General features: G+C 34.6%; 1 protein-coding gene across 1 annotated transcript in view; it reads right to left on the reverse strand.

Moving 5' to 3' along the window:
* eys (eyes shut homolog) overlaps positions 1-13,753 on the reverse strand; it is a 91,501-nt gene that overhangs the window by 40,588 nt on the left and 37,160 nt on the right. The window contains exon 12 of the mRNA XM_036215525.1: positions 9,523-9,673. Coding sequence (XP_036071418.1) covers positions 9,523-9,673 — 151 coding nt within the window. The remainder of the gene's footprint in view (positions 1-9,522; positions 9,674-13,753) is intronic.

The following is a 13,753-nucleotide window of genomic DNA, read 5'->3' on the forward strand; positions in this document are numbered from 1 at the left end:
AATCATTTGCACCTAAAGTGGCTGTAATGCCTCCTCTGTCTCTGGTGCAGTGGCTTTCTCACACGCAGCACTGCAGCATTTGCTGCATAATTTGTGCTGTGACTGGCAAGCCTCAATTAATTTGTGCAGTCTGTGTTCTATCATTATATCTCCAGCAATACAATTAGACAGCACACAGTGAGGCTCTTGGCATTGTGCGGCTTCACAACAGAAACTTCAAGTAAGCGGGCAGGGCAGCTGGTTGTCTCCTAAATGAACCTTGTTTTGGGAGGGCTTGCCATTACAGCACAGAAAACAGCGTTAGTGAGAAACACTTCTCGCCTCTTGCTTTTGCTTGTGCTGCGATGATTTGGAATTAGAAAACAAAAATGTTGCATGTGACGGTGGCACTTTAACAATCTTCCACTGATTAGAACCCAAGGGAAAGTGCCAAAGATAAACTCGGTATGTTGCGGGCATATGCGGAGGCAGGAAATTGTAATTAGTGATTTTTACTAATTATTTCAGCAATTTCCCAAAAAAACAACAGTTTCATTAAAAACCTCAAATTACTGGTTATTTTAGGTTTTTTTGCATTCACTTTTTTTATAACTAAAACCACAGAAAAGCAGTAGAAAGGGATGCACATTGAAGAGCTCTCTTGGAAATTGCATCATTGAGCAAGATGAGTTGGGTAAACAGGTGCCTGTGGACTGAACTGACAAAAAGGGTTTCGATTGAAAACTTTTATCCAAAGAAGACTTTCTCTGACTCTTTGATGTCCTTAAAGGTTCTTTTTAATGCTTGGACAAAAATATTTTAGTGTTTAACAAAAACATTATTCTTGATCCGAACCTTTTTATACAGGATGCAGTTGAAGGATTGTTTTCAATAGAAAGAACTCTCTTTTTTCAGCCTCTTTATTCTAAAATATCACTGCAGACCAAAATGGACTTCAACAAAGGATTGCTGCTTTGACCCCTTCTCTTTGGAAAGCACACCACATCCTGGTGGTCTGGGCATACTTTTTCAAAGCGTACTGTATTTTCTTCACAGATAATACACATTAGTACTTTCTTTCTTTGCCAGATGACATGGAAAGTAATAAAAAACATGAACCTTCAGATTGATAATAATTTGCTACATTGCTACCTTTTGCTGCTGTCTGTTCTGTTGCAATTGACTAAAACTATTAAAGAAATTAGCCTGTATTTGCCACCCAACCCTTGTTAGATGACAGGGTAATTTGTCCTGTCACTACCTTAATATTACCATCGCTGGGTCTTTTTTTTCAGCACCTCTTCTGATGGATGAGAAAGTGACAACATGACTGGGGATTGATCATTGAGACACATGTCACTGCTGACTGAACTCCACTGACTGCACATTGCTGCCAGAATCCAATTGAAGTTATTCACACTTATATGTCTGCACCCAGCCATGCAGACTCACAAAAACTAAACCCTCGGTTCCAGCAAAGTCGGGGTACTGTCTAGAAATGCAATGAAATAAATTCACATTATTCAGGTAGAATGATTTGAAATGTGACTTGGAACAGCTGAAAGGTTTGATGATACATTGATTTTGTTGGCTCATTTTGAAGGCTGTTCTCATTGAGTTGGTACATGGTCAACAAAAGAAAAAAAAAAAGAAAAAAAAATCTGTGCTAAAAGAAACACTTGAAGGAACGAGTTGCAGCTAATTAGACAGAACTGGCAAAAGGCCAGTGACATGACTGCACATAAACAGAGCATCTAGGAGAAGCCGAATTTCTCAGAGGCAAAGATGAGAAGATATTTACTAAATTACAGCCATAAATCGTAAAACAAGTTCAGAATCTTTCTCAGCACCATCTCTCAAATCTGTGCTCAAGTGACAGGGCAGAAGAAAAAAAATCAATATTGGATGCCTTAGAATATTTGATATATGAAAAATAGGTGTAATTCTGGAAAGGAAGTCGCTGCTCGGGTTCAGAAAAGCATGAAACATCCCTAAAGGAACATTTCTAAATTTTCAAAAGTGAACAAACAGCAATAATATATTTTCAAAACAAACAAAAGATTACAAACGTGCACACTTCTCTGTGTGAACTGATGACTGTATAGAATTCTTGAAAAGCAAATTATTATTACTTTTTTTTCTCACACTAATACCTGTATTGGACATTTGTTTTGTATGATATATATGTAGTAAGATGCAACACATAAACTAATTCCAAGGCAAAACCTCTCTCTCAAAGCGCAGCCCTTTTTGTTACTCAAACTGTCACTTTGACAAAAATTAACATATATTTTAAATTGTGTAGTTAAAGTATCTTCATTCTATCCTCTTTTCATTACTTGTACTACACTTGTTTACATCTTCAAACAGCCAAAGTGCAACCTTTCGCCCATGACAAACACCAAAGAGCTGTAAAAGGACACCAGGGGCATAATTGTAGACCTGAACAAGACTAGAATGAACCAATCTACAATAAGCAAGCAGGTTGGTGAGAAAAGATAAACTATTGAATCAATGTTTTGAAATAGAAGAAATAAAAGATTCCTAACAATCTGCCTCCAACTGGAGTTCAATGGAAAAACTCACCTAGTCTTAAAAATGGTGACCCACCTTACAATAGGGACAAAATAGAGTAATGTGTACATCAACATGTACTTTAACAACTCAACTAAAACATATATGACTGTGTAACCCTCTGGAAGTTAAATACAGCTGTGAAAACCAAATGGAATAAAGAACAGCTTTTTAAGCACGCAACAGAATTAACTTTGTTTTAAAATACAGACGTTTCTGTTTCTATAAATTGTCATTATGTTCATTTTGGACAGAAACAATATACTGTATATGGATTTCCCTTTCAACTTTTGTTGTATCTTTTGATCTGTCCAAAACCACACCCCAAAGTTCAGTTGAGCTCATAGGAAGTCCATGTTTCCATTTTTGAAAAGCCAAAAACTGCTATTGCTCAGTGCCCATTACTGCTTCTTATTTAGTTTGTCTATTTGTTTGGTGTTTCATGGTCTTGTGGCCCTGGCGGCATCTGATTTCATTATTCATTTCCTCAACAACTTCCTTGTGCTCTACCCTGATGTTTATCAAACGCTGAAGTTCTAAGTACCTTTGTAAGAGGCACTGCTTTTGAAAGACATTGTGGGATTTTCATGGCACATTCTGCACCACATCTCTGTGGATTCATTTGAGGGCGGAGGAACACCAAAATAATTGCTAAATGGAGCTTACTTCTTTGACATCTTTGACGCTTTGAAAAAAAAAAATGTCTTCCTCTACAGAATCTTAAGTGCGCAAATGTGCAACTTTTCATCTGGTGTGCTTTTTTCTGCAGCACATGCACACCCACGCACCACTAATGTGCATCTCTGACTATTGTAACACAGGGGATAATCATGGATTCAAATCCTGCAGTGCTCCAAAGGTTCCCCTTCTTAAATATCAAGGCCTGTCTAAAGTTTACCAGAGGTTATCTGGATGAGCAAGAGGATAATAGAGAGACTGTCATGTGTTCAGAGGAAACCAAAATGGAACTCTTTGGTATAAGTGCCCACTAGCCATGTTTGATGGGGGAAGAGTGCCGTGTTGCACCCTAAGAACACTGTGTCCAGTGTGAAGCATGGTGGTGTGACCATCATGCTTCGGAGTTACAGTTTTGCAAAATTAACCGGGTGACGAAGGAATTGATGAATGAGGCCATGTAATGTAATATTTGAGGCAAAAATCTCCTTCCTGAGAGCTTTGTAAATGAGACATGGCTAGATCTTCTCTGCATGACAATAATTGACATTTTTGGCTTTTTACATTTAACTAAAATAACTTAAATGTTATTATATTTGTTGTTACTGTACATTTTTGTATTTTTAATTGCTTTTTGTCCTGGTATGATTAATATTTCTTTTTTTTTCCCAAAAACGAATTCCTTCTGTATTTTTTTAAATATTCTTTACATGCAATCACTAATAAACAAATAAAGTTGAGCTAAAAGGATTTATTTATGGATATACAACCACTCTCTTAGAGTAGGTAGGTATATATTTATAATTTCATTTGCTAAAAACAAAAAACAAAAAAATAATCTCTTTTGAGAAATACATTTGCTGCTGTACAAGTCAGTTTTGAAAAATGGCAAACACAGAGCTGGTGTGTGTGTTTTTTTTTTTTTTGTCAAGTGGCCTAATGCCTGCATTATAATTTAAATTCTGAATGTTTGTACATGAATCGAGGCAGAGCTGAGCTCTTCTTGAATTCTTCATGTGCTTCACTTATTGCACAGCTGAGCTGTAAGACTGTGTGTGTAATGTAAAGACTGAAGATCAGTTGCTCATGGGGGAGTATTGTTTATCTGAGCTATCTCGAGGACACAAGCAAGTATGTACAAATTGTTGTGTCTGAGGATCTACATTTGCCATCAGATCTCGACAAATGTTTACAAGTCAAAAGCTTTTCTGTGATAATCCAAAAATAAAGGATCAAAAGGATGTTTTTCCAAATCAAGTGGCAAATGTGATGAGAAAATTAGCGTCTTTGGCCTTTATCTAAACAGTTTGTTAGGACAAATGCATTCTTCTTTTCATTTAAGAGGCCAATTTAATTGTTCTTTAAAAACTACAACTACAAGCAGAAGAATAACTTATAAATAATAGTAGTTTGTGCGCATACTTTACATCTGTTCTATTCTTCTAAAGGATTTTCAAGTATTCCATCTGTTAATTTAGAAAACTAAAAGCTCAGATTTTAGTAGTAAAACACAGTAGCAACATTAAAAAAAGGATGGATGCTGGTTTTAATGTGTTACCTTGTGGATTAGGCTTTAGCTTTTTTACTTCAACATAGTTTTAATATGATCAATACAAGGAAGTAAACAGCCTTGAAAGCGATGTAAAAAAAAAAACCTCCAGCTATTTTACATTGTTAGTATTACTAATGCTTACATGTGCAGACTAGAAGCTGGTATAAGCATCCTACATAAGACGCAGTTAAGCAACTTTCTATGACCTGTCACTGTAAGAGAGAAGAAAAAATATGATGTTTGTTGACTGGACTTCATGAGCTTTTTTGTAGCCCATTTTCTTTTAAAACCTCGGATAGTTGAATCAGATTTGTGTGCACGTCTGCTTTGGCAGCAGAGCAGTTAAATTTGTGTACTTCAGCAAATAACGACGTTCTGTTGGGGTTTGTAGGTACAGGTGTCTTGTTACAGAGATACTATAAAGTTAAGTCATTGATAACTTGCTTTTGCAAATAAATAAAATCATTCTCAACTAAGTAAAGTTGTTTTATTGCAGTCAGGTTATGTTTTTTTTTTTTCATTAAATGGATGACATTTGAATATGAGTGGATCCTGCAGCTACATCGCCTTATGTAAAAACAACTCCCAATAGTAAATTGCACTTGTCTGATTAGTTTAGCCAGAGTAAGGTCATAACCAGGATAAGACAAGTGGGATATGTCTAATGAATATAACTCTTGCAGAAATTTTCCCTCCCGTCTGTATTTTTGAACCCTGTAAACTTTTATATGGTGTCAAGCCAACAAGCTCCAAGGCTTCACTTGTAAAAAGACAAATAATAGGTTTGTTTGGAATTTTTTTTCTGTTATAAAGAAAAATTGTGATAAAATATTAGCCAAAAGTAATTTTTGAAAAGTGATTCTTTAAAAAGAAATATTATGAATAAACTGAAAATGACCTAAACCTAAATAAACATGTAACTCAGAATATTAGATGGCATGATGTGCATGTAAACATAATTATTGTGTTGAGTCAGCAGCAATTCTTAATCACTCGTCTTTGTGGAGTTGAATTTCCTGTTACTCCTACTTTTTTTTTTCTCTTTTTGCTCTGTTCTGCTTTTTTTCAGTAATTGCTTCTCAGGTTATCTTTTTATCACTCACTCATTATCTTCGTATTATCCCTTCATTGCAGGCAGCCACTTTACAGTTGAGGTGTTTTTGGTTAATTTTCTCTTGCATTATAGCTTAGTGAAAAAAAGAAAATAAAATGTCGAATTGCAGCAGGAAGGTATTGGATGTCACAAAGCTCGGTATATCTCATCAAGACAATTCTTAAAAAAACACTCTATGAAAACTGTGTTTTTATGTTTTTCTTATATTTTTATGGCATTTTTCCACAATAGAAGACATATAAAATAATTTAATATTAAAACTGCATTTCTGAGAACTTCTTTATTCAAAGCATGATGGATCAGGAGCAAACAAAATCCAGAAAAATCTCCCAATTGTTAAGCAGCAACTGAAATGGGTGGGCCAAATAGATTCATTAACGTCTTAATTTTCCTTGTCTGACCATCTGGCTCAAAATGCCTGGATAGCTCTGACATTACTCACTGTTTATTTTGCACCACTAATGATAGTTGGGGTTGTGAGGGGCTGTAAGCTAGTGAGAGAGTGTAAACAAAGGGATGATGGGATATGAGTGGAGGGTTTTTTCCAACAGTCCTGCCCACAACTCAGGGGAGAATGTCTAATGAACTACTGCCACTCTGCACAAAATATGTCTTAAAAACTGACACAGGTATTTACATTTTAGCTTAAAACTGCCTAATCATAGTTAAAGACCACTGGTAACAATTTTACTATGGATAAAAATATAGATGGAGTGAGACTTTAATGCTTTACTTATTAGCCTAAGGCATCCTAAAAAAAAAAAAAAAACTCGAGTTTTTCAAGTCAAGATATGGTAAGCAGATATCTGCAGATAAATATTTACCTTCATAATGTAACCCAGGAGATATATATATATATATATATATATATATATATATATATATATATATATACATTATTTGTCAAAATGAATAACCTGAGCCATGTTTTCTTTGCAATAAATATATGAAAAAACAATCCCACATTACATGAGTTTATGCACACATTCTGCTTCACAATAAATGAGAGAAATGTGCATCGAATTACACAGATTTTTTTTCTCTTCTTTATTTCCCAATGTTTCTTTCATTCTTTTTTACATTTTCATGTTATCTCCATTTTACACTCCTGAACGCTTTGCAACGCTGTAACACAAATAAGCAGAGAAGGTGAACAACTTGCCATGTGGTTAATCAGCATTAGTGCAGCTCTGGGTTCCAGCATGTGTGTCTTGTTTTGGGGATGAGATAGTATGTGGCGCTTGAAGGATACCATGCAACATTTTGTCCTGTTAAAGATCAGCATGTCTTTGCTGTCAGAGCTTGAAGATCTACATGTCTAACACTGTCAGATGTCCTGGCATTGCATCCGTTTCATGTGGGACTGTCTGCTTTATTTGATGAAGTACTGCGTAAGAAAGAGAGATTCAAAGAATATATGAGTGGCAGCTGGCTCATTTTGTGGTGGTGGCAGGTTGTACTGGCGCTTCTGGTAGCAGCGACAGCTGCCACGGTCTTTTAGAACCTATTACTGCCCACAGACAGCTGCTGTTTTACCCAATGCAGCTGCTGGAATCGACGGCTTTGCTTTGTTGCAGTGAAACTCCAAGAGTTTAAGAAAATCCTATTCTGTTTGTGCATGCAAGTTGAGAGTGTGAAGTAGCAAATATTTAAAGAAAAAACCCAATATATCTTTTTTTTAATTCATGTTTTTCTATTTTGGAAGGTTCCAACCTTTATGATTAACTTCAATCTGTCACCAGTTCCGTTTTTACCAAATTAGCTTGTCTGTTAGAATTCATTCTGTTCATAAACTCTGATTTAAATAATTTCCACTAATTAACAAAGCACTAAACCTTTGTTTGTCTCTTGTTCTAAATAACTTCTATTAAAAAAAATTATCTGGGCTTAAACTTTAAACCAGTTAATGTGCAAAGATGTCAGCATCATTTCTGGCATAATATTGACTGGAGAGATTTTGACAGGCTCATCTGGAGAAAACCCAGAGCCTATAGCAATAATAGGAGAGGAGAAGTTTTGTGAGTGCACAGAAGAAGAGTGCGAGGAAGTGGAAGAGCTCTGACTGAAGCAGATTTCAATGTGCAGCAGGGAATCTCAATACTGCGATTCAATTCTGAGGTGAAGCAGAACATATTTTAAGTGTGAGTGCAGAGTTCTAAAGAGGGAACATTTAATATATAAGCAGAAATCTAAAATACAGTTTACTTACAAAGATAAACTTTTCTTATGACCAAAGATGGTAAATTAACCACAAAAAAGGATCTAGCCAAATAGTTTCAAGAGAGGTGAATCCAATTATTTGAGGTTTAAAACATCAGAGCTACAAACACATTGTGGGTTTGCAAAAGAAAAACTTGATTTAAAATAATGGGGCAAAAATATCACATATAGAATATCATTCCATAAGGAAGCTGACTGAAAAAAAGCTATTGAACACTAGAATACTAGAAAAGAAGTCAACTACTACATGTTTTTACAATCAGACCTTCACAATCTGACCGTCAAAGTGTAGTATACTCCAACAAATGAAACTTTTAATGATTTCAGAATGCAATTAACATCATTTATTATTGTTTTTATCTTTTGACACACAGTTAACCATGGCGGTTTGCAACATCAAAAATAGTTCACACAAAAAGAAAACGCTAAGGTACAAATCTAATTAGAGACTGTGAGCTCCCTATATCAACTTCTGAGATAGCTGCATGAACAGTTAAAACTCTGGACACTTTATATCCACATTTTGGCACTTTCCCATGTCAGCGTTCTGCTAGTGTTAAGCAGTAATTTAAGATATTGAAGTTAAAACTTAATGCTAAAACTTGGCCGATGGAAAGTGATATAGTTTGACTTTTCTACAAATATTTTAGGTCACTTGGATTAGAATGCCAGTATAAAAAAGCTAGTTAAACACACACAATTCAACTATGAGTGGCTGTGTATCACTGACTGAGAACTGGACTGAGTGACCCCTCCCCCTTGCATTCCAAAAAGGAATTACCCGCTATGGTTCCAAGAAGCCAAAACCCCATAGAGTTATATTGAGAAATTAACAGGTATTACACATTTTTTGTCAGAATAACCATTCTTGATGTAATACATTTTTAACACGTTCCTACTAAACCTATTTTTTCATGATATTTTTTTTCCATAGTGCAAGTTATTCAAGCCATAAACTGAACAATCAGATGCCTCAATAAAGAGTATGTGGTGCCTGCTGTTCCACGTTGATTGGTTGGAACATTTGATTGACAGATTTCATGTAGCCCGCTTTCAAGATTCAACAGACTCACTCCTAAAGGTGAGACCGGTTGCCATAGAACCACTAATTATTTAATGACAAATCGTGGAGTCCATATTGTGAGAAAATGGCTTAATGTTGTTGGAGTCAGAAGTGAGTAATTTTCTGTGGGTGACGTCACACTTATTTGGTCCAGTTCTCATATACAGTCAATGATCTGCATCTTTTTTTTAGCTTTGCTTTGGTTTGATTTGAGACTCATATCACTTGAAGATTTTTAACATGCAAATAAAAAATAAATACAAAAATAACATCAAAATAAATTTTAAAAAGTTATATGTATCATATGTGTTGTAAAGAGAAAACCAATGAGCTAGTTTCACTTACCGGACTGTGATTGGCGTCCATCGGTTATTGTTGATGGTCTGGGCTGAAGCTACGTTCAAAACATGACTGCCGCCACAGCCAAGCTCAGCAACCAGGTTTCCATCTTCAAGGAACACATGAAGGAATTGATCTCCAAGGTTTTGCTCCTGCGCTAAAATAGTAAAAGAAAAGAAAAAAAAAAACAATGACAGTCAAAAATATAATCAAAGCTCGTGGTCACATGACCCTTTGGGTTTCATGGAGGCCATTTGTAGCTTTGGTTAGAAAAATGACTGAGAAACATTGCCAAAACTATTGTATTGATTTGTCAATCAAACTTCCTCTTTTAGGTTAAAAGTTTAAGGTTTTTCATTTTTTTGTTAAATTAAGGTTGGAAAAAGTTTACTCAAGGGTTTTGGGAAAAAAGGACATGAACATGGATTTGTGCTTAGAAGCATAAAAAATGACTTTTCAATATTTTCTGCCAATTCCATAATTTATTGACGTGCATAGTAGTTAAAAAAAGGAGAAATTAGTAAGCACTGCAGCTTTACTTTTTGCACCGTGGACCGCCAGAAAGACTCAGCGAGGGTTGACTGCAGGGTCAGACTTGGGCTGATCAATACCCAACACATGAAAACCTCAGAGAGACCTCGTGTTGGCTAGCAAATGTCATTTCACAGCCAATAGGTGTGCTTCTCCAGAAAGCTTGCTCACATTACTGTGACCTCAACAATATTAACACAGATACCAACAGAGCAAGGTTTCTCTAGCCCAAAAGTAACTCCCATCAATTCACTGAACCAGACCTGAACAATTGTAAAATGTCAAAAGCTTTAAAGACATCTCTGCGTGCATCAATTTAATATCCACAGTGCTCATCTTAGCTCTTAGGAACCATTTTGAGAATCATTGTTAAATTGTGTGTAGTAATTCAGTGCAGAAACCCTTTTTACATGTTATCAAAATTGCATTTAAAATTAAAAAAGCAAACTATAGCTCTGACGCCTTCTCTATGAAAATAACTCAAATAAAATTTAAAATTTAACATAATGCTTCTCAAATTAGTACAAATATACAGTTAAATATTATAGATTATAGATTTGTCACACAAAGCAATTCCCCAAAAAATAATATTTTGGTAAATATTTTTAATTCCTGCAAGATTTCCCTTTTCTCTCTCCTCAATACAGACTTTTGAAGAAAGGTTTTAATACATTTTGTATAACTGATTTTTAATATTAAAAAAAATATCCCATGTTACGTATTTCAAACATGGGTTTAATAGAACATTTTGCAATATTGAGCAGGCTCAGATTAGTGGTTACTCGTGTTTTATTTATGGCTACGTGTCAAAAATCAAATGTTCTGATGAAACTGAATGTACTGGCAGAAAGAAAAGAGCATCATTTGGAAGACATCAATTTTGACAGTTTTCTAGCACAGTAACAAGGATTCCAGTATGTTTTTTTCTGGATGATCCCACATTTTCATGCTTGGTTCTTGAAAAAAATCTTTGGAACTATAAATTTGAGTGGGAACCGTTTACAACAATTTGGAAAAAAAAATACAATATAATATAGAAGTTAAAAATAGTTAGCTTGTTTTCACATATTTCATGACATATTAAGATTTATATATATTTCTACGTGAGCAAACGTTTAGAAATTTGAAATGGAACATGTTTTACCTGTTATGCTGGGAATAAAACAAAAAAAAGGTGAACAATTGGTTCTAAAATGTGCAAATTGCTGTATCCTTTCAAAATTAAAACTAAAGTGGTTACTAATATAGGACAAAAACTAGGATGCTAAAGATGAGTGGTCCACTCTACTATTTCTTTCTCTCTTTCCTTATATTTCAAATCTCTGTCTCTCTTTTAATATTATATATATATATATATATATATATATATATATATTATACATATAATATATAAGACCAAAACTGTTTTTGCTTAATTTATGGCCTGGAAACTATGAAAAATGCTGGCGCTTAAAGGAATTTCTATAATACTCCTGACATGATTCATGACATTTGAACATGACATGTTGGCAGATCTTTGCATTTTATTTCTATCTTGTGCTTTAAGCCGCACAAATGAAACTCGAGAAAAAAAGTGTTTTTCTATAAAAAGCTTTGCCTTGAGTCTGACTGTTCCGCAAAACATGGCATTGACTGCAGAACAGAAATATATATGTCCTAAACTATATTTTAGACCAAACACCAGTTCTTTTGTGTTAGCTGTGAGACAGGATTGCATTTCTAGTTTTGTCATTTTTTTTTTTACCAGATTACAGTTTATCACTGCCCTGCAGTACATTTTACTACTCCCAGTTTTTTAGCCTCCTGGTAGTGAGACTCTGCAGTGGGAGACCTACGCATTTCTGTGGCATTTATCTTCCCTCACAGACTGCTGAGGTCTTGAATGCTCACAAGTGCAAGCACCACTATTAAAGCAAGGGAAGAATGATATGTAAGAAACATTTAGCAAATGTTCACATATTGCACACTCTTCAAACAAAGAGTCAGCACATGTCAGGAAAATCTCCATCTAGGTCCAGGGAACAGATATAAGAACACTTTTGTTGGACTGACCATCCTTCGAAAAATATTACATCATCAAATAGCGTTGCAAAGTCAGATGTCAGGTATGAATCCAACGGTTATCCTCAAAAACTGTCGGACAAAGGAACTTTAGAAAAATTGACATCTGATAAAAAAGCCTAAAAACAAAGAGCTTCAGGCAAAGAAAGGTGAAACTCTGACACTTCTAAAAACAGTCACTGAAATCGATCGCAGTTAGTGTCGACTTTTATGTTGTATAGTTGATGCTGCATTATCAAATCCTGCTGGAAAATCGTCCGTGTGAAGAAACATGCAGAGATATCCTCTTAAGGGTTAACACAGGCTCACAAAGATTGACAACAAAATGATCCTTGAGTACATTTCTGCGGTTAAAAACATGTTTTAACCTTCACAAACCGAACTGAGTTACATTTTTACAAACTTCACAATTATTTTACTATTGATTTAATTTGATTATTTGACCCTGAAGATGATTTTTTCCCAAATATTTTAATAGTTTAACTTCACTAGCCATCTGTCTTTTATAGGCAACAATTTTACCTCTTTTAAAGTAGAGTGATGGTATTCAAGAAAAAAACATGTCTCATTACTGATATAGAAATTTGGGACAAAAGGAAGAATAAGAAAATGTTTGTGTCACAAGGAGATCTAATCTATTTACATTTTCTAAGATGACAAGGAAAAATAATTATTCATATATAATCATCTCTGAAAATAATATTTTTTAACACCCATGGTTTTATATTGGATCACATGAGAATTTTTTGTCCTTAGAAATAAAAATAAAAAAAAATCATGTTTTGTGTTACAAAACTTCTGTACATAAAAAGGGAATGCATAACCAAGAATCCATGTTTGTTTAATATCCACCTAAAAGCAAACAAGTTGCTGATTTGTGCAAAATTTTTTTTTAACTTCTATATCCTTTTTAAAATAAAGTTTTAGTGTTCTTGCTTAAAGAAAAAAAAGGAATAGTTATGAAATAAAGTTAAAACTTTCATATTTCTACGCACTCAGACACATGCTGTGTTCAAGATAGAGTCTGGTCTCTGCAAGTTGCTCTGAAGAATATTGTTGAAAATAGCATAAAATCTTCAAACCAGATTAAAAAAAAAAAAAGAAAAAACTTAGAAATACTGAAAAAACATGCTTCAGTACGCTTTCCTCAGACCACGTTCCTGCATCTTCCTACACACATCCAGCTTACTAGCATCCTCCAGCACATTTGAAATTCAGCCTTGTTTTGAAACATAAAAAATAAAATATGTCATCATCCCTCCAGTGGACTGTATGCCCTCGACTTTCCTCTTAGTTAAGGAATGAAACATGAAATCCTACTTTTTATCTTTAAAATAAAGCATTTTTTACACTCAAATCCTGTTAAATTGTCTACACATTTACAGGTTAGTGTTCATAAATTTAACAGTAAAATTTCTAAGCAAAAATAATTTAGTAACTTTTGGAAGGCAAATATTTAATTTGCTTTGATTGGAACTACTGAAGAGCCTCACAATAACCTTTTAGATTCTGTACCAGAACACATTTTTTTGTTCTGTCCTACAGCTGAGCTGAGATGACAAATAAAAACTGAGAACCTCTTATGTTGGGCAGATTTTATTGTTAAAACTAGAGTTTTTTTGTAGACCCATTCTGCAAAATGGGG

Source organism: Oryzias melastigma, linkage group LG15, assembly GCF_002922805.2.
Source record: "Oryzias melastigma strain HK-1 linkage group LG15, ASM292280v2, whole genome shotgun sequence".
Lineage (NCBI taxonomy): Eukaryota > Metazoa > Chordata > Actinopteri > Beloniformes > Adrianichthyidae > Oryzias > Oryzias melastigma.